Below are 24,894 nucleotides of genomic sequence, written 5' to 3'. Positions count from 1 at the left end.
TAATGACTTACAGGATTTTTTTATTTTTTTTCCTGTGGCACAAACAGGCTTCCATACCAAGGAGTAGGCTACACACACTGCAAACACTACAGGAAATTAAACCGATGTTTTTTTAGAGATTTACCAATTTCTCTAAAATCAAATGCCTTTCTGCTCCTCAAATGTACAGGTCATGTTTCACAGCATTTGAATAAATTGGTACATCTATCCTGGCTAGATCAATAATGTTCCTTTTTTAATCGACACCCACATGTTTAACTCATGCACTCTGCAAAGACCATTTTGCTTTAAAACAGGGGACTTGGAGTGTTATTCCTGTAGCTTCAGCAGCTACATCTATCTATGGCATTTTGACATGACTGGATTAATGTGTTGTTACATAAAACTCTAAAATGGGCCATAATACCACGGGATTAAACACTCTCTCTGATTTACTCTGAGTCAAGCTAACAACCTGTGCGTTGTGACCTGTGGTCCAGTAAGAAAACTAAACTGGGATCAGTTTCCGACTCTCACTCTCTGTGCAGAAAAACCCTCGATGTGATTGGCTGAGGAGCGCAGGAGCTCTGAGTAAAGCAAAGGATACCAGAGTGCTCAGGCAGTGCATGGACGGATGCAAGCAGGGGGAGGACGGCGAGACACGTTGTTGTTGTTGTTGATATTATAAAGATTCTGCTTTAATTTCACCAAGTGGAGCAAGTTAAGTGTGATGTTTTGGCTGCGTGTTGTAAAATCCCTCTCAACAACACCACCTCCGACACCATCCTCTCAGGAGTGATGGGCTCCAAGTTGACCAGACAGAGAAGTCTCGATTTTGAAACAAAAGTGTCCAAGAGGAGATGCCAGAGGAATGACAGCCCGGGAGAGAGCGAGAGGAGCGGGGACTTCTTGTTTACCTCCCTGATGCTGAAGTCCGACAAGCTGCCCGGGATGCTGCGGAGAACAAACCACTGCCCGTATGTGAGGAGGGTGGCGTGGATCCGGGAGATCCAGAGACTCCTCCGGGAGCAGAAGATGGAGCAAGCTGGCGAAGTGCTCAAACTGCTGAGGAAGGTAAAGGGATTACATTATTTTGGATTAATTTCTAAGGAAAACTTATTATTTAAGATGTTATTGAGGAGGTTATTTGAAGCTGCAAGTGTGTTTGATGAAGTGTGCGTGGTGAACACGTGGGCCAAAAGTTAAATAGCCTATTAAAAACATTTTTGCACGTTTTTTTATATTTCAAAGTTTATTTGGTAATTGAATTCCAGATTGTTGAAAATGTAGGTGCAGTCATTCCAGTTGTGTCCTTATTTCATTTTATCTCACATTTATTGTCAATGATGTTAGGATGCATGCTATATTTATCCAGCAAAAGCAGATTTAAACTGATGACTCTTATTGATTTGTGTTTATTTTGTAATCTAAGTGCAAACTGTTGAAAATGTATCATACTGTACAAGAGCAGTTATTTCATGTGTCCTTATTTTTGATACATCTGTATTGTCCATGATGGTAGCCTACAGGACATAGGCTACTGTATGTATTCAGCAAAAGCAGATTGAAGTGATGGCTCCTATATTGGAGAAAGTCCCACTTTTTATAGCATGTGTATCTGCAGGTGTCAGTGCTAATGGTTTAAAAGTTTAAGGCATGTAATCATTTTCTTTTTTTCAAGTTCCTTTCAATGATTCCCAGTAAAGAAGAATTTCTGACCTGAACTCTGTCGCCTTCTTTTTATCAAAAAGAAAAAGGGATGAGAAAGAAGCAGTATGAGTGTATGAGTATGAGTGGTTTAAATCAACCACCTGTTTTGTCTGAAAGGGAATGGATAGCCAGCGATAGTTCATGTTCTGAATATAAAATCAGCTCTAACACTGAGTGTATTATGTTTTTTAAAGACACCAAAACCAAAAAAGGCCTTGGTTTCTTTAATTTTTTGTGACAAACGTTGAGATCTTAATATTTTTTCTTACCAATTAAATACTTTCTTGCTGCCTTTTTTACGGTTAAGGCTACAAAAGAAAAATATTGAGTCAATAACTATATATTTAGCTTTTTCTGCCATTCTTCACAGTTTCCTATATGTGAAGGAAACATCAGAGGGAATTTAAATATATAAATCCACATAGGAATAAGCGCTTTATAAAACTCACTTGATGCTGTATTGTGGTATTGTTGAAAATCTCTAATCTGTCCCCTATTGTATGGTATGATGGGAACACATAATGAAAAAGCCCCCCACTATAGTTAATATATTTCATTTGAGTCCTATCTGTTACCTTTCCGAATGTTACACCTTCCCAGGTCTAATCCTCACTTTCTGAAGCTTTATCCAAACTAGAGAGGAGGAAAGAGAAATAGTTTTTGGAGCTTTCCACTTCCCTCTGGTTGCTGTGCATTGATCAAAGACTAGTTTTGAAGTACAGACAAAAGCGGTTCTCATCAAGCAGGCCCCCTGTCATGCAAACTCCCTGCCCATCTGTACGCTGCCGTAGAATAAATTACACAGAAGTGTGCAGATTAAAGCAGGAATCAATGCTGAGGAGTCTGAATTGAAGACAGATTTGCAGGTATCTATTCTTCTGCAGATAATCCATAAACCGAGCATACAATAGGTGGGGTGAATTTCAATTTAGTTGTAAATGATATTCATGTTTGTGTGAAGCAGGAGGGATATGACTCATGCACATTCCTTGAAGACTTCCATGTGTCTGTCTCTGTTTGTTAAAGCAGTCCATCACATCTAATAGGAAACACGATTTTAAGATCAACATGTACAATTGTTGGTCGTGAGCAGGAGCAACTTTCTCAATAGCTCGGCATTTAAACTGCTCACGAAGCACGAATTCGCTCTCCATCACTCACTGAGGTGAAGCCAGAGAGCTGCTGTATGTCTTTGGGGCTGGAGCCAAGTGTCTGACTAACAGTTCTTCAAGACGGGGGAAAACTAGCAGGAGAGCTCCTGTTGTTGTTCTCCAGCTGCAAAGCAGCTTTTCCTCTCGGAGACGGGTGGATTTGGAGATAATCACCTTAGGATGATGGATGCTGGAACATGTTTCTATTGCACAGAGGAAGCATAACAAAGAGTAGCCAATAACACTGCCCCCACGCTGTATCTCCATGGCAGATCTGCCTCCTGGGCCATTCAGTTAATTAGTTTGGGATCTTCTACATATTCATTAGTAAACAAAGAATCAGCAAATACTCTTATCAATTACGCTCTGCAACATGCACACTGAGTAACCAATGTGCAGCGATGGAGAAGACAATGATGAAGAGGTTTTCTCTGTCATATATATCTATATATATATATATATATATATATAGAGATATACAGTTAGTATATCTATATATATATCTCTCTATATATCTATATTTATAGACCATTCTGAAGTTATCTGTCACAATAATCACTTCATTTTATTCAACTTTAAATACACATATACTGCTTGCCAGATTTTGGTGCCTCTTTGATTTGATTTAAATACTCTTCATCCAATAATACAGTTATGTAGAAATATTAACCATTTGTGAGGTTTGGGGTTAGGGTGAGGATTTAAAAACAAACAGATACAGGCTAGCTAATTCCAGTCTGTGTGCTAGGCTAACCTAACCTTCCTTCTGGCCTTAGCTTCATATCGCCATACAGACATGAGAGTGGTATCAATCTACTCATCAACTCACCAACTCCCAGCCAGAAAGTGAACTTATTTATCAAGAATTCAAAAACAGGTCAATTGTTTTTCATAAAAAGTAGAACTATTCCTCAAGATGCGCTTCTGGTATACTTCTCAAAAACTGAGTTCATTTGGCAAAGGTCATGTGTTTGGCACCTGGCGCAGGCAGCCTGTATCTGTGGCCTAATTATCATAACAGTCCAAAATAAAATAAGTAAGTAAACAAAACTGGACACCTGACAGCTGCTACATGTTCTTACACTAAAGCAGAAAACTGTGGGACTGGATTTGGCACAGTGCAATATATTTAATTGGATTCTGATTAACTGCATGTGTGGGATGTTGTTTTTTGGTTTAGAGCTTGACGTTCACTTTTTGTGACGAGGCAGACGTCAGATTAGATACACAGCTTTCCTGAGGACATTGATCTGAGGGCACACAGGCTTCCACATCAAAAACATTTCCTGCCTTTAAGATTAGGAATCAGTCAAATGAATCCACAGGATCAGATCTCTGTGTCTTTTGAAGACGAAACCCGCTCATTTCTCATGCTGCAGCTGCACTACACAGTTACAGTGCTTCATCATCATAAAACAATCTCCAAATTCCTCTGTGCCTCCATTTATGGAGACGTGTTATCCTCCTGCGTCTGTGCTGAATGAGGTGTATTTAAGGGAGCGCTGGTCTGGAGGATAGTCCAGCGTCAGGGAATCCCACAGAGCTCCGCTGTAATAAATCAACTTAAAAGCTGGAGGAGGAGAAAATGCTGATGGGAGTTTTCCTCTCTGCTTCCAATGCGCCCCTAAGTGTTAGAGCTGTCAGAGCGTATACAGCGCGTTTTACACAGATCCCACCTCAAGCTTTCTGAGAAGCTTTTCAATGCATATAGAGCTGGCTGTATTTACCCTTCAGCTGCTCAGCTTCTAGTTTTACAGAAGGATGATGGTCCAGTGAAACATGTTTGTAAGCAGCAGTTATGTCACCGTTCAAATGGCATGTTTGAGTCGACAAAATCTGTTAACAGTTGTTATGGATTATAAGAGATACTGTATACAGCTTTATGCTTTAAGAGAGGAGAGTTCCTTTTACTTTCTTACTCACAACCTTTCATCTCTGTTTATTTTGTTTCATCTGCTCAGTTTCAAGTCTTCCTGGCTGTTTTATTTTTCTCCTGTGTGTTTGCATCGCTGGCTGACACTTGCTGGTGAGGCGCAAATACTGGCTTTTAAAGACACGTCAGCACTCAAAGCATTACCTGAAGAAGCCCCGTATTTACATTGTCACTTCAATATAGAAATATCCTGATGATGAGGAACTATTGTCAACAACAGGGTTCCTGGTTTCTAGTTTCTTTGAACTGTTCTCCCTGTCACACAATCGTTCACTGAGGAATGCTTAGGATTCAAAGTAGAAAGCAGAAATGCCTTTAACAGGAATCTAAAAGTATTTTCCCTATATGGTTTAGAGTTATGTTTGGTGCAAATGATAGAAATTGATGTGGGGAAATCCTGTGGGTTTCATCCTACAAATGAAACCAGAAAATGAAAAAGGAAAGAGTCTTATTCTCTTCACTAGAGAGTAACTGTAATATTTTCAGAAAGACCGCACCACTGCATATGTAAACTTTACTCCCAATGTCCCTCACACACACACACGCACACGCACACGCACATATACAGTATGTATGGTATGCACACAGACACCTCTCCACCCCCTAATTAACTGAACTGGATGTAAACGCAGCAAAACCTTATCAGCTCTTAGATAAGAGCGAAATGAAAAGCGACAATAAAGAAAGCTCATAAACATTGATCATCTATCCATTGAACGACACTTGAATATTAAATGAAGTGTGCTTTAGACATGGCTGTTTTAATCAAGTTAATTACCAAGTCAACAGTCTTTACTGTTAGTTTTAAAAGCAGTTAACCACATATTTTTCTTTGTTCTTCCTCTCAGGATTTGGGACTCCAGGGATCGTCACTCAATGACATTTTGTACAAGAACGCAGCTTTTCTCAACCTGGTGGACCCCATTTCTCACGAGCTGCTGCTCAGTCTCGCCCGCGACCTGCAGTGCCCAAAAAGGGTGAGAATCCAGAACGATCCGGTTTGTTTAAACTGTTCATGAATACTGAAAAACCATCTCTACAGTCTTCACATTAATTAGCGTGTCCACGGCTACAATTGTAAACAAAGGCGAGGCAAGCAGCAGCATGTCCGCATTTATTAGCCATGCCTAAGTGCATGTGTCATATTGTTCCTGTCATGCTGTTGTGACAGCAAGGAACTGCCAGTTGTCTTCGTACAAAAACTGCAGAGGCTACGATCAAGGGAAATGAAAGTGTACTGTATGTGTTAAGCCATGAGCATAATACAGTAGATCACTAAGCACGTCTTCAGGTTTCTAAAATGAGTTTAATATTAGATGATGTCTTTTTTTCTGTGGGCATCCTGCATAATATTCACAGATTCCACACCAGGGGCTGGCTCATGTTTTATAAGGGAAATGTGAGAGGCTAATACATTTTTACTAATTCAAAAATTTGCTCATAGAGCTTTACAAGACGACTTGAGTAAGATATTGTAAATATGAAGAAAAACAAGATATTACAACTGATTTATAACATTATCATCACAAGAATGTTTTTATGGTCATGTTTTTAGCCAAGCCATGTTGTATTTTTGAGCCTGCATGTGGAAAAGCTGCATTTAGAGGACAAATTGAGGTTGAAATGAGAGTTACCACACAGCTACAGAGAGACACCTGCATGCTGAAGGGTGGGCGGAGGGTTAAGGATTAATGTGTGGGCCAAGATGAGGCAGTGGGTCAGCGTTTGGCTCTGCAGTGGCACCGTCTTCCCTGCTGCTCAGGTGCTCTTTCAGCACATTGGCCAACGATAGCAGCTGTGCTCCAGGACCTGCAGGTGTGAGAGAGTACCTGCTTAGGCTGCTTTATGCTGGGCAGCGTGGGCAGCGTGGGCAGGAACCCAGCGGTCATCAGGCCGAGGTCAACGGGGCAGGGGGCCACGGTCAATAGCAGAGAGGATTGTGGGGCTTTGGCACTCTAAATGAGAGCACTTTGAGGATCTGACAGGTGGTAGGTGGCAGGTGGGATCAAAGTGGAGTCCACTGTGAAGTCTTTTGTGTCCCAGCCACAGACACCTCTCAGTAAGGGATCGTACCAAAATGATATGAAGATATTGAACAGCTAAATGTAGATGATTGTTTTCCCTTCCTACATTTTAATCTTCAGCCTCCCTTTGCAATAAATTGTGATATAATAGTCAGAAAGACAGCTTCCATTTGTGCCATGGGTCATAATGATGCAACTTGCTGGAGAAAAATATGTTGTGACTTAGAAGTATCATAGAAAAGGCAAAAAAATAGAAGTTTTAAGATCTAAATTAAGGCACACTAGCTATATCGACGTCTTTGCTATCACTCTCAAATTGTATTACAGATATTACTGATATCAAAAAACATTTATGATGTATATCCAGTTGTCTTATATTAGTTTTTACCTGTCAATACATTAGACAAACTCTTTAATTATTCATGTGCATTAAGTTCTGATTTATGTGTTCAACAAAATATATAAATCATGATTTATCAAGCCTGGGAGTCAGCTCTTCCACTTTACCACGACATACAAATCCAAGATGATAAAATTCAAATGACATTTCAATCTGGTTGAAGCGGCTGAATACAGTAGCAGCACACTGGCTGTAAAACTCAAGCCCAGCAGCCATTACACTTATCTAAAGGCTTTATTTCTTTTAGGAAAAGATGGGTTGCTTTAAGATAAAGTCACCGTGGTCTAGTCTTTACTTACCGAGTCAAGATGATAATCACCTGTGGGAAACGCTAATCTTATCGTTGTTTGCTTTGGCGGGGGGGAAGCCCAGAAAGACGGGGGTGGGGGGGAGGGTGAGAAGCTGGCAGCGATCTCCCGACTGCCTGGCGACCCGTGGCAGGAAACTCTGTCAGACGTGAGGGGGATGTAGAGAGGCAGTGTGCTGGATTTAAGGCCCGGCAGCTGCCTCTTTGCCCAGTGTGTTCCACCACTCTGAGATGTATTCACATTATATATTCAAGGACATATTGAGTCTAAAAGATAAATCATTTGTGAAGCTCATGGTCATCAGTTTCACAATTTAATTTATGTTTTTGATGCACTCAGCTTTACAGACGCGTGATTAACATCCAGGAATGCTTTGGTGATCCTTCCAGTCAACAGACTAACATTTTCTAAGAATACTTCCACACTGCGAATCAGTATGCGCAGCTTTAACGTCGAGTTCAGTCATCCGAGTGGCTGAAACAGCAGCACTGCATGTTTTGAAGTATGAGACATGGTTGTTTGTCGCCAGAGAAAATAAATGGCAGCGGGAATAGTTAATCGCCTTATAAGGTAAATTGCCCCTGTCTTTTTTTTTCCTCTCGCCACATTGCCTCTTTCTTGTTGTCGTGTTGTACCATTAATTAGATGTACCCTGCTCAGCTAAACCCATTGCATTCAAAGTATTTGACGGAGGTGGGAGAGAGAAACGAGAAGGCAGAGAGGAGGGGAGGCATGAAGCAAGAGGGAGGCAAAAGGGAAAAATAAATGAATGTTTCTGTGTGGGGAAATCTTTGAAGCCACTGTTTTCAAAGGACAAGAAAGAAACACTTTGTGACTGTGGGAGAATCAGTCCATCTGTAGTTAGCAGGAAGACAGAAACAGAGAAGACATCAAACATTTATAAATGTATTTAACAGCTTGTGTATATTTGTTTGTTTGCCTAAAACTTGTGATTTTTATATGAACAACCACTGTTTTGATTTGCAGTATGAACTCAATTCTTGTCCATCATTCGTCCTCTGTGTGTGTTAAAGGAGACTGACTCGTTCAAGTCCACCACCAAGATCTGCCGGCAGCTGATTTACCATCTGACCCCTCACTCCAAGTGGACGAGACAGAGCGTGCCCAGGAGGAAGTCTCAGGCCTGGTGAGTGTGTCCTCCTCGCTGCCGGCAGACACTGCCCGTCACTCTGAGGAAGGACAGTCCCTGCTGCAGTAAACACATACTAAGCATCAGTACAACTCGTAAATCACCACAGAGCCTCTCGGAAAGATTAAAGGAGGCAATACATCAACAGTTATTGGGAGGATTTTGCTTCACTGTGCCCAGGTTATATTTGTAATAGTGCGTTCAATAGGGTTTATGGTTGTCTTGTGATGTTAAAATGATTACTTCCTGGGATTATATTACCCTTTTTTTTTCAGGAATTTAGTTTATTCTGGATGTATTATGTGGTAGTCAACAGAGATGGCAAAAGTACACACATCCTTTACTCAAGTAAGTACAGATACTCGTGTTTAAAGATACTCTGGTAAAAGTAGAAGTACTGACTAAACTTCTTTACTCAAGTAAAAGTAAAGAAGTATGGGCTTGGAAATGTACTTAAGTAAAAAGTACCCATAACTACCAGCTGTTTTAAAGAGTAACTGACCTCACTTTATATTAATAGAACAATAATGTTATTGTTAGCTAATGAATGTTTCGAGGCTGAACAACGGCAACATGGCAACGTTCTCATTGGTCGTTTATCCCATCTTTGAGGTAGAAAACAACCCGTTGAAGACCAAACAGAACACAGTTTCTCACTGTATCATGAGTTTTACGTATGAGTGGCTGTAATGGAGACTCTCGTCTTTATGGGGCTGAACTGAGGTTATTGCTGCTGCAGTGTAAGCAGTTTTGCTTGGAGGGTTGTGGCACCTGTTGTTGCTGTCTAGAGAGCAATGAAAGGGAGGAAACAAAGGTAGAAAACACAATATTTGTTTATTCTCTTACAGATCTTCATTGTGTGCATGCATGGTGTTTGTCGTAGTGATGTAGCACCCTACAGCGGGTCCCATGACCTTTAAAGAGTAGTACAAACAAAGCCATAAAACACATTCCCCTTCCAGGTGCATCTCATACAAGCAGCTGATCTCTTTATTTATGTGCCATAAAACAATTATGTGACCTGGTGAACCAGGGTCATTGGTTATTGGAGTCATTTCACAGATCCTCCCTATACTCGGGTGTAACGTTCATTACATCTAAAAGCCTACACCATGTGATGAAGTTGAAGTATTCTCACAATAACATCTACCTAATAGACTCACTTGTGGAAGAGTTTGCATAGTTTACATTTGCTTTCTGTTAATTCAATCTGAAATACATTTTTCCACACATCTGAATTGTAACAGCCATTGAGTCGCTTGAAAAGCAATTAAATCCAGTTAAAATGTTAACTTAAGGTCAGACTAGATCTATGATGGTGGCATTTCTGCATTAATGAGGTCTGGAGAGTTTGCTTCAGTACAGTACTCTTCAGTATTACCATACATGATAATATGTCCAATATCTTCCAGGTGTTAATTACCTTGAAAATCCTGATCAAAATATCCAGGAAATAACAGCATGTGAATAGAATTATTCATCTGAACCAAATTACGCCACATCATACACTAATTGATTAAAATGTGAACATAAATTGTGCTGCATTGTGTAGTAGATCCAATGCAATCAATACCTTTTTAATTTATGCTTTTCCTTAAAGTAAATATTTGACATCAATACATACCTTTATTTACGATACTACCTTTACATTTTCACACCTTCTTCTCAGCAGTAACCTCACTTCCTCCCTGCTACTATTGTGACAAAAACAGCCTGACACCATCTTCCAACACTCTCCGTTATGAGTGTGAGAGATTTTATTGTTTCCATACATCTACAAACCATCTCCAAGAACGATCATGGAGCAAACAGGAAATTAAGACTGAACTGAATTTGAAGCAATTGACACCAAACTGCGGCTCTGGTACTGATTGTTCATGTTTGAGTGAAATAAAGAGCAACAGAAAGGACACTGATTACAGCGACTGTACAACAAATGAAATGCTCCCCAACTCAAACTAAGTAACAGGTACATTTGAGGAGACGTTATGAAAGAAACAACTTCTCTACTGTTGATCACGAGGCTCCCTCTCCCTGAGCAATTAACCCAGATCGAAAGATTTTTTGACAGCTCGAGTTAACTTCCCGCCCCTGTCTCTTGGTTGCTGTATTTTGAAATAACACTCAACAGAACAACAAGGCAGACTCTCCCAGAGTGCTCATTAGCAAACCCCGTCTCTTTCTCTGCCTCCACTGCAAGCATCAGGCAGCGGCGCTTACTGTGGGACTCAAACCAGACTCTGTGAATATGACGCGCTCTGAAATGAGCTGAAATGAATGTCTTGAGCTGAAATGAAGCTTTAGGACACATGGTTTCAGAAGCTTTTCTGTTATGGATCTTTTCATTATAAACCCTTTTGTCTATTTCCTCTCAGTCTGTCTCAACCTTCTGCTCTCTCTCCTTCCCTTCCTTCCCCCCGGCCTCTCCATTTCTTCTATTTTAAAATCCCTTCCCTTGCATTGATCTTCTTCCTCTCCTCTCCTCCTGTGGGATTTTCTCTCCTTCTTGTGAGAGTCCATTTTGTTCAACAGTTGCCACACAGAGCGGTTCTGCAGTTTGAGCTGAGGCTCTGGGGAAACGCTCTGTCAGACAGAGAGAAAAATGGGGAGGCGGATTCACTGCATGGTTGCCGATTAGAAATCGCCTATTTACCTCTTTCTTCCTGCCTCGCTTCGCATCGATTGTGAATTTGATCTCTTCATATTAGGGAATGCAAAAGCATCAGCTATCCTTTAACAGTTTATTGCATTCTTACAGTCTTATTTTCTTCAAGTGATTTTGAAGTCTATTTTGATCAATCTAGAAATGTGCTGCAGCCGTCTCTCCAACTGGGGCTCAAATTGAATATATTTCATGGAAAATATGCAATTGGTTGCACATCTTCAAGAGATAACGCATCAATCTTGATTCCAGCGTTATTACTTCAGCTTGCTACAGTATGCTTTCATAATACTGTAACTGCAAAGCAAGTCACACTTTATATATTATCAAGGCATCATTTTCTCTCTGCAGCTGCATGTGCTAGGTTTCAGAGAAGCACTGTATGTGTGCGTCCCCAGAGGAGTTCTTAATGTCATTGGTATTGGTATTGAATTTCAGATTAATCAAGCTCGTATTTTTTATGACGGTAAAATTGCCCTTCCAGCACATTTGGAAGAGATTGGATTGAGATTGCAGATGCTGTTTCATTGCAAGGCTGTAATTGACACGAGGCTCTTACAGCAGCTATTACAGACATCTTCAGTACATTAAAAGAAAAGAGTGTGGTTCAAGAAGACAACTGAATACAAAATTCAGCTTTGTACACAAGTATCTAAGTGCATCTGTTTAGTTTTTTTGCTTTTTTTTTTAATATGTTGTATCATCATATGTTAATATCATGAACTGTATGAGGATAAGAGTAAAACCAGACAGATGTTCAAGGTTCAAGGTTCTTTATTGTCAATCTGACATAGTTACAGAGTAATTATGTAGTTGAAAATCTTATGTCACAGGCTTCTCCAACAATGCAACATAATGACATAATAACAATAAGAGCAAGAGCAATACAAAAAGAATAATAGTTATAAAATAAAATAAAGTTATGATGTGGAATAGTGTTTGGGAAGGTGTTATCAGTGTGGGTGCGTGTTTCTAGTTTGACCCAGACTGTTGGGGCTCGACACATTGTACCTGATAGGCTAAGGGGTGGGACATCTCTAGGCGGTTGAACATCACAACAGAGCCGATCAGCTAACCAATCAGAGCAGACTGGGCTCTGGTTTCAGACAGAGGGTGAAAAGAGGAGCTGCAGCACAGGCAGTATGAGACAAATAAAGAGCTTTTTGAACATTAAAGCATGGAGACATGTCACAATAGATCACAAAATACAAATATGAACCTGAAAGTGAGCATAATAGGGCCCCTTTAAGACGGCAATTGGGAAAATGCTGATGTGACAACAGACAATGTTGCCCCCCTACTGTGTTGCATTTGCAGATCAAACTTGCAGCTTTGCACTCAATAACATAGATAAACCTCAACTTTAGGGGCGTTGGAGACAAAGATGTTCTGCTCTTCTCATTGGTCTGACTATCTGGCATGCCCCGACAACTAATACAGCTAACCAACTAACTTTCCTCACTACTCGATAACTCTTTAAACACTTCTTTCTCAAGTATTGGAAATCACTCCTCAGTTGGCTCTTGAAACGCTCTACAAATTTGCAGTTGAGCTTTTGTCCTTAGCCTCAACAAATGATCGTTCAGCATCAAACCGTCCTCTGCTCCTTGGGTGGTTTCCTGCAGCTGCTCAGATTTTCAAATTGCTGGTAGCCAAAACTCAACAGCTTCAGCTCATTGTACTCATCTCTTTCTCCTTTATTTTTAGTTGGAATATCCTTCCCACTTCAGAAAGATTACCACTTTTCTCATATCTTTACTCTCACTTCTGAATCATACCTGGCAAGCATAAGCCAGAGAAAAGCCGTCTAGGCATCTTGGCAATAACTATATTTGGTTCAGCAGTGCAAGTTTTTTAGACATCTGTGTAAGAGTCTGGATGCTTATGACCACTTTCTTTAAACTGTATTTCAAAAACGGTATTTCTAGTTCAGATCCCCAGACAGCTTTCACCGGCTAATCACCGGAGACATGCTCTCTGGGATTCTCTCTCCGCTGCTCTAAGCTTTGAAGAAATCCCCTCTACCTCTCTTCTTTGCTGTCATTTGAGCCTGTCTCCCCTTCATGATCCTTCCAGCGGCGCAGACATATTGTAAAGGCAAGGAACCTGTCAACTCTGCAGCCTTTAATATTGTACATGTTGGTAACCTATGCATTAAAGCTGCTGTCCAATCCTCTAAGGCCATGTCTACGTTAATGTCATTTGAAAGCTATCTGAAAAGTTGGGCGTCCATCCCAAGTAAGCTGGCCTATTCACATTCAATTTGTTTGACAATTTGTTGTAACTTTTTAGTAGAGGATAAAGACAGACGCAATTTCATCCATCAATATTACAATTCAGTAGGATAAGATGAATGTGGTGAAGGTCCTTGGGTAGGCATAATGTGCAGTGCAAGAATAAACAAAGGTAAAAACCTCCTGTTGACGTGCACAACAGTCTGGCAACATTGGCCATGAGCTGAAAAACAATGACGGCAAAGCTTTTGTTTGATTGCCTCCATTAACAATAGACAAGAATGTGCCTTATATCATGTGAGAAGTCTTTCTACCTACGTGTGGCTCTATGTGTGGCAGGGTCATTGAGTTGTTTGGTGTCGACTGAAATATGTCAACAACTATTGTATGGATTACCGTGACTTTTTGTATTCATGGTTTCTTGATAATGTGTTACTGACTTTAGCGACCTCTGAATAATCCTCTACCATGAGGCTGACATCTGTGGCTCAGAGTGAAATGTCTAGCCAGTGAAGGGATTGGATTTAGTGCAGATATTTATGCTTATTACATCATGTTAATAACTTTGGTGACTACTTAACTTGTAAATGTGTGCAATATTTTGTCAATTTTATGACCAAATTCCTTTTATTAAGCAAAAAGCACCAGCCTCAGACTCTATCCTATTTTGCGGTTTGTTAGTTATATTTATTTTTGTGTGGCTCAGTCCTTTGTGTTCTCTTTGGCAATGCCTCCAGACTCTTTCATAACATTTATTTATTTATTTATTTATTTATTTATAAAATAATTTTCCTTTTATCAGAACTTTGGGTATGACATCTTTGTTCACAGGCCAAATGTCTCTTGTTTTGTGGCCGTGGAGGAGTCAAAGAATTTGTTCATTTAAAACAATCGACTTCCTCAGTCAGTAATTACCCCGAGGGGAACTCCCCACCATCATAATAATGATTGAATTCATTATAAGCTGTCACCTAGAACCTGTTACAACCTGCTTTCTGTCACACAGCTGCCGTGTCGTATCTGGAATAACGAAACAGACTATTCTTTACTGTACGTGTGGCATGTGTATCTGACACGTGTGCAGTATGACCTATTTGTGCAGCAAAGTCACCCCCCCTCCCCGAGGTTGCACTGTAAGGCAGAGCAGGCTCTGAGTGATGGCGGTCCTGACTTCTGACTAGCCCACAACATCTACTCCTAAGGCGAGGGCAAAATATAACACACAGAGGAAGAGTATTTGAAAAAAGATTACTTTGTGTTTTTGAGGACATGTTCACAGATGTCTGTTTTTTTGCTTTCTCTGCTCATACTTCTATTCATAGATTATGTTTTCTACTTGCACGCTTCACTCAATCTGCTCAATCTGCTGTCTAGTTGACCTCCACTTTTAATAGAGACTTAAAGATCCAGCCACCATCCTCTTCTATGAATAATTGAGGGCTTCCCGCCGTACAGACGGAGATCCTGGAGGATGAGGGAGAGGAGGAAGAGATGCTCAGTATCCATTGCTCCAATCTTCAGGACGGGCTACAATGAAATAATAAAAAAGATTGGATGTGTTGTTCGGTAAACACGGAGTTTGAGGTGTTTTTAATCAAGCAGACATTTTGAAACTTGAGGCCAACAGCTTAAATAAAAGCATTTCCTGACTTCTTTGGTTTTTATCCAGGGATTGAAGCTTTCTTAACTCATTGATTGGATTTAACTGTGAATCTGAGATAAGGCTGCTGCTGCTCGAGAATAAAGGGAACAAGGATTGTTGTGCTTCAGATGATATGCGGGTCTCATTTCTTTAAGGCTGATACAGATCACTCCCCAACGATCGAGCCCCTCGGTCTGTTTGTAGCCCTGCATTTTAATGTTGATTTCATAACTGTGCCTTGACATAGTATAGAAGACACAGACGTACTCCTCCATGCTATAGCGTTATGTAACACAAACTGTTTTCTGCGTTCTGTCGCAGTATTCTTTTCTCCTAAGCATCCAGTTTGTCACATCGAATCAAATCAAGAGAGAATTTATAGCTCAACCGTGTAGTACATTTTACACGCTGCACATTTGCATTATGGTACACTCTGTACAGAGAGGATTTATAATGATTGGCACAGCAGTGCAAATATGCTTTTATCTTTATTTGGAAGTAAGATATTGAGAGTTAATCCTTCCTGTTTGTGTTATTTCTGCTGTGCGTAGAGGTAACATAAGTAAGATTAATAAAAGACCTCCTTTTTTTAACACTTATCTGTTAAAAATGTAATTCCTGTTTGTGTTGTGCAACATGTTTCCCACATTCGTGTCTAAGGGGTCTATGAGTGTTGCATGACAGAGTATAGCTGAAAGCCAGTAGAGGATGTACTGCACTGTCTTCAAGGACTTTTTGACTATTGTGTTTGTAAATTGGGGATTTGGCCCATATTTTTAACGAATTGTGACAGATGCTATTACATTCCTTTTTTTCTCCTGTTCCCAGCACCGCTGTCATTTCACTCAGTGTTGACATCAACATTACTACTTTCCCCAAAACTTCAAAGTTTTCAAAGAACCAAGTGACTGATCTGAGATGTCAAAACCGCGCAGCCCCGAGCTGCTGCGTTGACGCCGCACAATAGAACAAGCCTTTATCAGCACATCCGCTAAATGTTTCACTGAAATGTAATCCAAATCCAAATGAGCTTTGGGGCTATTTTTTCCTTCATAGAAAATGTGCCATTATCCCCATGAAACTAGAGGACACTGGATGGTGTGTGCAGTCTCTGCTTTCATGTTTCACACAACATTTGCTACAGAAACGTGTGACAGATTGAACTTGCTATAAAGAATTGTCATTAACACAAGGAACATTTTCCAAAAGTATTCATTGATGCTTAAACTAAGTTGAGTTAGACAAACTGGTTCAGGAAATGTTCAGTGTTAGCCCACAGTCTGATATGAGGCCTGCAGGCATATTCAGATGATACACAGGAAAACATGAGCAGTTCCTTACCGGCCCACTTCTCAAGGATGAGCTTTTACATTAGACCCTCTCTCCCACGGCCGGGCCGCGCATGTATTATACAGAGGCCCGAAGGCAAAACAGCTTAGATCGATCGGATGAATAAACGGGTCGAGACCAAAGCGTTGATGAAGCAGACATTGATCTGACCAATCCCACGAGTCCCTGGAACAGCATCCACATCCAATGTTTCTCGAGTGCTTTTATTTCATTTCCCTGAAACAATTCAAGTGTCTCCTTGCATGCTCAGCGGAAAGAACATTTGAATTTTGTATTACAGAGTTTGTCTTGCAATCTGATTTACCATATACGGTATTTCAGTCAGAGCATATAGTTTGAGTTTGGCGTCTAGGCTCGGGCCTCATCACTCCACAGATTTACAAAGAACATTGAGTGATAATTAGATAACTATCCCCCCGAGCCTACAGGTGGAAGCTGGGGTGGAGCTGGGGTGGTGGTGGGGCAGGCAAGCAGCAGCAACATGAAACACAGCAGCAGCAACATGAACGTAGCAATAGCAAGTGAACGCAAGTGAACACAGCAGTGGCAGCAGCAGCATAGTGAGGCAGAGGCAGGAAGACCTGGCAGCTTAAATAGAGTGGCATGTTTAGGAGAATGTTCATTTCATTTCATTTCAAACCTTTATTTATCCAGGTTGTATCCCATTGAGATCATTGATCTCTTTTTCAAGGGAGACCTGCTCAAGTAGGTTCCACATGAAACATTAAAAACATAACAGAGCAACAAAAGGACATCATGCAGTAGCATTAGAGGGATTACAATTTACATACTATCCACATGCACAGGTACCAACAGGTTCCGATTCAGTAGCATCCAACCGAGCTTTATGTGTTTGGTTGGTTGTAAGAGGGACGAGGTGCGTCACGTGTTAATGTATCATTGGTGCTCGAGTTGACTGCCTGAACTAGCTCGCAGGCTTCGCCCCATATCTGTGATCTGATGTTTGCCTGATATCTGCAGATGGGCTACAGATTTAGCAAAACAAGTAAATATTACTAAAATATTTAAACAGAAGCAAGATATGGGTATTTTCTCATCCTTTACTATCAAGCTGCAGTTTATGAGTTGTACATTATTTATTAATGGTTATTAAATATTTTAGCAATGCTTTAGAGATCAGTAATAGATATTAGACCATTTTTTGTAATAGCCCTAAATAAGAGCATCTTTTTGGATGCCAGGTTGTTGTATTTACTACTCAAGCAATACTTTTGCAATCTAAAAATAATAATATTAATGTTTTCTTTTGCTTTAATCTTAACTTTTCAAGCTAACCACATGCTGGCACTGGCTTCGTGCCAGTCATACTGAGTGGTTTTGTTCTTCTCATTCATGAATCATCGAGAAAGATATTAGCATTATACCAAATCCTTTAATTACTTTGTATTATAAGCTGATTGGGTTACAACTTGTCTATAAATCATCACTATGTGATCATATGATGCTGCTATTAGTTTCAGGGAACAAACCATCTACGAATTTGTTCTCTTTTAATAGATACCTTGTCATCCAACTGAAGCCCCAGTGAATTGTGATTGCTTATGCAGAAATAAAAAGGTAAAAAGTTCAAGGTATTGATTTTAACAAACAAGAAAGTATTTCTAGCATACACCACCTACTGTATTGTTATAATGAATCCCACAGTAAATGAACATGAAAAATATATGGCCTCAAACACTCCCTCTGTCTCTTAATGTATTACTGATTCATGAGAGTAAATGAAGGGGAACATGTATTCTACGTGGGCGGATGGATTACAAGTTTCTCCTGCCATTTCCTTTGAACTCTCACCCCTGTGGCAGAATATTGAAAGGTTGTAAGATTCTCCTGAAAAGAAATGCACAGTATCTAGAAGAAATAACATGTTGGCTGTTCCCTCTCAGCCCTTTTCAGAAAATGTTCACCTCTCCAGCACTTCGTCTATTTCAGTTTAAGTGAAAAGGGTTTGGTTGCATTCGAGCGGAAATTGATTAGCGGAATGGTAAAGTAGGAAGGCTGCTGACTAACGCTAAAGATGAGCACTTACATTTTGTAACGTTAGGAGACTGAGTGGAGTTTCACCTGACACTTAGGCACACCAGAAGTGGTTGAATACAGACATTAATGGACCTGCTTTGACCTTCAATAAAGAAGCTTCCCTCTTGGATGTTTAGTAGAAAAGGAGAAAGCCTTAGCAATAAAATAATAACTTAAAAATAAACCCAGTAGAGTAGAGAGTGCAGATCTCCGCCAGATGCGCTCCCTCTTCCCTCCCACACAAAGATTATCTGAATCTCACTAAATTGTCCCTTCTTCCTTCCGGAGATAACAAAAACAGGGATTTATTCATCTCATATCGTGCCTTACTTAAGTAGATCATGAATGCTTAGTGAAATGGCCTAAACAGGATAATTGTCCTCCATTGAGTTGAAGTATCTCTTATAGTTCTTCTGAAAAATGGAAAACAAAAGTATGATTACGAATGAAATGGGAGCAGGATAAGAAGTCAAAGGGGACCTTGGACGGAGCCGTGTGGTACTCCACAGTTGAATGGAACATCAGATGAGCCAAAATTACCAGGATTAACTACAATCAGCTTTTTGAGAGGTGCGTATCCTACACCGTTTCTGAGACAACAAATTAAGATGTTATGATTTTCTCACGGGGGAAAGGAAATCAAGCCCAACTATAAAAGAAGGAAGGCAGGTATAAAAGTATAAACAAATAGCGAGATTTATTAAATTAAAGCTGGTGTAAAAACCTCAAAACTGAGAGAGCAAGCTAGGTAAACAAAAGGAAAGTAACAAAGCAAAACAAGATGACAAGAGGAAAGGGGAGCTACAAATCCACAAGGAGAACACATGGAAAAATACAGAAACAGGAAAAGCTGAACAACACTGTTCAAGACGTTAAAGGGCGGTGGTGGCGAAGTCCATAGGGACTTGGCTTGGCAACTGGAAGGTCATCAGTTCAAGTCCCGGAAAGACCAAGTGCTACCGAAGTGTCCCTGAGCAAGGCACAGTTCCCTACACTGCTCTCTGGGCGCCGTACATAATGGCAGCCCACTGCTCCTAACACTAGGATGGGTCAAAGGCAGAGACCACTGAAATTCCCCTTATCTTAAATGGTACAATGATGACGGACTGACAACGAAAACACTTTGACAGACAGGCTTATATAGAGACAGGACTAATAACATTGTCAAGACACAGCTGGAGAGGGGAGGTAAAGACATAAGGGCAGCAAGGAGATCACACACAGTTGGAAAGAATCAGAGCAAGGCAAACAATTAGAAAGGCTGGAAAGATTCTGAGATCTTTAGTGGAAGTGGACACAGTTTATACTTTGTCAGAAATTAGATTTCAAACAGCTGTTCACTCTTTCTTTGGAGCAGAAGTGTGTTGTGTGCATTTGTTGCTGGGCTTTCTGAGTAAATATCTGCATAAACCCTGGCAGCCTGTCAGCCTGTCAGATCAAACCATTCTAGGTTTGTTATTTAGTATGAACTCTAACTGTTAGTACAATAACATATAAATACAGGTTCAATCTCTAATTCTCTAGCAGCATTTCTTTTAAAACACTGTTAATAGTTCATTAAAAGACACATTTTATGATTTTGTTCTGACTTTTTCTTTTAGCTTGACCTCTTTGTCTGCACTCAATTTTAACGTCACAAAAACAAAAATGCGTTATTTCTCACCGCTGGGATTTACATAGATAACAGCAAGGACCCTTGTTAGGTGCGTAAAGTTAACAACATCCCTGAGGAAAGACACTCCATGGAAAGCAATTAGACAGCCATCCTTAGCCCCCATTACGCAGCCAATCGTTTGACATACTCTGCTCTTATTAGATTCCTGCACTGTAGTATCAGTTGCTTCTCAGGATGCCAATACATTGATGTCCCCTCAGTTGTTTGCTTTTAAATGACTCCCGATGCAGTGTCGTTGTTGTTCGCATCATGTTTATGCAGGAAGACTATCCTTTGAAGTTGTTTTTGTCTAAACTGGTCCAAGAGGATATGCACCACAGCCTACGAGCATGGCAGCCACATCAGAGGGAGCGAGATGAGGCATGTTGTTGTTTATGTTGTTATCATTTCATGCTGATGGACTACAGTGCACACTGTGGCTTTACAAATGCTCGCTGTGCCCCCGGGCTTGCAGCCAGCCGAGCAGCCGGTGGGTGGAGTTGAGCCCACAGAACTCGGAGGCGGAGGATTTGGAAGAAAGACTAAAGTCGTCTTTACTCCGCCTCATTAGAAGCACATTAGAGCCCACCGTGCACCACCCACTGAGCTACACCGCCTGACCTGTTCTCAGCAGCTCTTTCTACACACGCTTTGGCACACAGGTGTAAGGGCAGGGCTCCAGCACAAGCAGAAAAACCCTCCTATAAATAAGTCCAAGAGAAAGTTGATGCCCATGATCGGTTTCATTACAGTAAAGTGCAGAAGCTGCGCAGTCGACAGTAAAAACGCTGAAGTCACAGGAGTGGTGGAGTGTGCCAAAAAGCTGCAGATGCAGTCAGACTTTCCCGGCCTTTTCAGATGCAACAGTCAGTCAATAATGTGTGAATGCTGAAACTATTAGTCAGTGAACACATTGGTCAAATAAAAATAAAATGAAACAGTTAATAAATAATTTAAGGAATTTGTAACGCATATAAGTTAAATATGTAGTGGTTTCAGCTTCAGTGGGACATTTTTCAGAGAAAACAAGACATTTTATGGGGGTTATTTTTGGCTACCATGAACATCTGTAACTGTTTTCTGACATGTTGAGGACTACATTTTGAGCATGGTTTAAAAAGCATTGAATAAAAAGGATTTCTAATACATTTACAAATACTGTACACTATTCTAAAGAGAATTACTAAAGTGCGAGTACAAGTGCTTCAGATAGTCAATTACAGACGGTAACATGACTGTGAGAAAAAAATAAGAAAATAGCATAAGAAACAGAAAGAGCAAGAAAGTGAGAGGCAAGTGAGCAAGAGTGAGGATATGAAGGAGGGCGAGATGAATTATAGCCCACTCCTGGAATCAATAATCTTGCGAAGCACGGCCCCCAGTGTGCTACAGATCTTTTTTTCCCCTTAACCAAGCAGAAAGGGTGACAGATGTAGAGAGCAGAGCCTGAGGATTTTGCAGGCTCCCAGAGAGATGCAGGGAAAATCCTCGCTGTGTCTGAAGGCGCTGAGGGGCGAGCGGAGGCAAACAGACTAAGGCAAAGACAGGATAAACATTAAACAGAACATTTCTCTCCTATTTGTCACAAAGTCTCCCACGCTCCTTGCTTGTTTTCATTTGTTTGGCAGATGTCTTCCCTGGGAGTCTTAATGCCAGTGTAAACAAAAGGAGTCTAATTCGCTGCAGCTATGTCTCACTCTTCAGCTCTACTATGACATGCATGCAGCTTCCTTATAGCTCTTTGTTGCATTTTTAACCACACTTTGCAATCTGAGACAAAATGTTCTCCATATAGCAGAGTGCTATCAGAGGCAGCGAGGAATACAATGATCCAACCTGACAAGTGTGATAGTTGTAGTGGTGTCTTTCCTTAAGAGGGATTCACCTCACACCTGTTGGCTGAAGTCATTTGGACTGAAATAGATGATCACCTACCTCTATTGCTCTTTTATTCTTATCCATTATTGTCCCTTTATCGTGTGTTTGCCGATCCATCCTCTACCCTTATAATTTCCTGTCTGTTACCAAAAATATGTATCACATTCTGACATAACATAAAGGACAGGTAGGTAGCAGTAAGTAGTAGTGTACGTTTTATTATAGATCAATGGCACTCAAAGACATCATTTTTAAACCGTCCATCAGTACGGAGTCGACTGGCTGCAACAGAACTAGAAAAACACCAGTGAGTTCTCGTGTTTGTTTGTTTTTTATTTGTTTATCCACCATCAGACAGATGTGACCTGATTTTATAATATATATATATATTCCGGCAGTGGCTCAGTCAGTAGGGGCTTGGACTGTGAGCCGTAGGGTCGCTGGTTCAAGTCCCCGACCAGACCTAAATATGGAGTGTGGACTTCTACTTGGAGAGGTCCCAGTTCACCTCCTGCCCTGCCGTGGTGCCCTTGAGCAAGGCACCGGACACCCCCCTTCCCCCCCCACTCCCATTGCTCCCCGGGCGCTGTACAATAGCTGCCCACTGCTCCTAGTACTAGACTCCTTGTACTAGGATGGGTTAAAAGCAGAGGCCAAATTTCACTGTGTGTGCTGTGTGCTCTGCATGTGTGACCATTAAAGAGGGTTTCATCCCTCCCTATTCTATTCTTCTATTCTATCCAAATAAAAAGATGCAGCTGTGTCCTGAATCCCTGTTTGCAAATGACCTATGTCCCAAGGTGCTTTTTTTGCCTTGTGTACTATTTTCCAATAATTTATTTATATATGTATTGACTTTAATGACTTAGAGAGCTGGCTTAGAGATAGCTTGTCAGAGAAGCGTGACACCTGAAACTGAAAACAGCTGTTTTTTTGTTATTGTAAGACATTCTGCCCAGGAGACATCATTTGTTGCTTCAGGGACTCGGACTGAGACACATTTAAATGCAAATTCTATTCTTTACAATATTGATTGCAACACTCTACTATTTTCTTTTTGTGCATGCTTTGCAGTTCCCTTGTACTTGTGGGACAGTGTGGCACCTCATTAGAGAGCGCTTCAAAATCAATAAAAGATTGTTTGAAATTGCCATTACGAAAGACATTTTATGTTTTTTGAGCAACAACCTGTACACAATTTGATGTTTCTTTTTCTCTTCTGTCCCACAGTCTGAAGACCACCCTGAAGAAGAAGGTTACCGGTGACCTGGTCAACCTGTCAGGCATCCCGCTGTCCGGCCGAGACGTCCACCGCGTGGCCTTCTACCTGCAGAGCAGCAGCGAGGCGGTGTCCACGGTGGACCTGAGCTTCACCGAGCTGCGGGACGAGAGCTTACGGCTGCTGCTGCCCAACCTCGGCTGCCTGCCCAAACTCGCCATACTGGCCGTGAATGGCAACCGCCTGACGATGGCCATCCTGAAAGACCTGACGGATGCAGTGAAGGATCCCAAGAAGTTCCCCAGCCTGGCCTGGGTGGACCTGGGCAACAACGTAGACATCTTCACCGTGCCGCAGCCGCTGCTCGTGGCTCTGCGGCGCCGCTTCGGTTTACGCAGCAGCCTTCCGACCATTTATGAGTACAGGGAGGCGCAGACGTTCAGCGGATACAACCCGAACTTGGAGACGTCAGTGGAGGAGCCCAGTCTGTACGAGGAGGGCGATGGAGAGGAGGAGGAGAAAGAGGAGGAGGAGGACAGGCTGGAGCTACGAGCATGGGGATGTAGAGAAGGAAATACGTCAAAAGATGTGCCGCTGCACTTCAGTGGGAGGTGATCGCCAGCAACTGCTTTCTTTAGACTGGCTGCCCCTTACATCCCTCAGAATCACCTCTGTTAGCAGCTGTCATTGTGGCAGATGCTTACCACTTGTTTCCTAAAATAACTTTAAAATAAATAGCTGTGTTGTGTCCCTATGGATGACTATTGAAACGATGCAGGCAGCTCTGTGGTCGTACAACGTTTTTATTTATTAAGTTTAAAGGTGGGGTAGGTAAGTTTGAGAAACCGGCTCGAGATACACTTTTTGTTATATTCCATGGAATGCTCTTAACATCCCGATAGCAATGAATATCTTAAGTGCTTTGACAAAAAATCCATAAAAAAATGTCATCTGTGGAAGCCGTAATACTGTAAAAAGCACGACCAATCATTTTAGCCGGCCCGGCTAAAATAACTGGATGGCCTACCTGCCTGTCAGCCTTCCATCTGTGCACAAACTTATCTCGTGCCCTCATTGGTCATGTGCTCGTTCGTGTGTGTTGGAGGAGGGGCTCTGTAAGGAAGTGGCAGATTTTTTCCGGCTGTGTATTTTCAAATTCTTGCGCACTCGAGCTGGTTTCTCCAAAATGACCTACCCTACCTTTAAGTGAACATGTTTGCTGGTTCCCAGTGCTTTATGTTCCTATTGTTTTGTGCTCTCACATCTTGATGCTCACCGTTATTTTCCACTCAGCTGAGGGTTAAGTGCCTTGCACAATGGCAACACAACAGGAGAGGTTGAGGAAGGATGGGGGGGGTTAATAATTCATTTTTCCCAAGCACATTTTACCCAGCTGGTCTCTCTTCACCGCTGCTTCCCTATTTCTGTGAAAAAAGTCTGAATAAGTCAAAGTAACTGAATATCTTGCTTACATAATTTTTGCTCTGATGTGTATGTTTTTAGACAGAACTCAACTGCAGGGAGATTATGCTCACATTAAATATGCGTCCAGTTTTCTTCTGT

At 41.2% G+C, this 24,894-nt stretch overlaps 1 protein-coding gene across 1 annotated transcript; it reads left to right on the top strand.

Annotated features, from left to right (window-relative positions):
- Nucleotides 1–637: 637 nt before the first annotated feature.
- On the top strand, nt 638–24,146 carry lrrc75bb (leucine rich repeat containing 75Bb). Its single transcript, XM_034122670.1, has 4 exons — nt 638–1,053; nt 5,622–5,750; nt 8,540–8,652; nt 23,343–24,146. The coding sequence occupies exons 1-4, from the start codon at nt 778–780 to the stop codon at nt 23,944–23,946; spliced, it is 1,122 nt and encodes a 373-aa protein (XP_033978561.1). The 5' UTR covers nt 638–777; the 3' UTR covers nt 23,947–24,146.
- The last annotated feature ends 748 nt before the right edge of the window (nt 24,147–24,894 follow it).

The sequence above is a fragment of the Trematomus bernacchii genome, unplaced genomic scaffold (assembly GCF_902827165.1).
Source record: "Trematomus bernacchii unplaced genomic scaffold, fTreBer1.1, whole genome shotgun sequence".
Lineage (NCBI taxonomy): Eukaryota > Metazoa > Chordata > Actinopteri > Perciformes > Nototheniidae > Trematomus > Trematomus bernacchii.
Note: the sequence above shows the minus strand (reverse complement) of the source record. Positions and strands in the feature narration are given on the sequence as shown.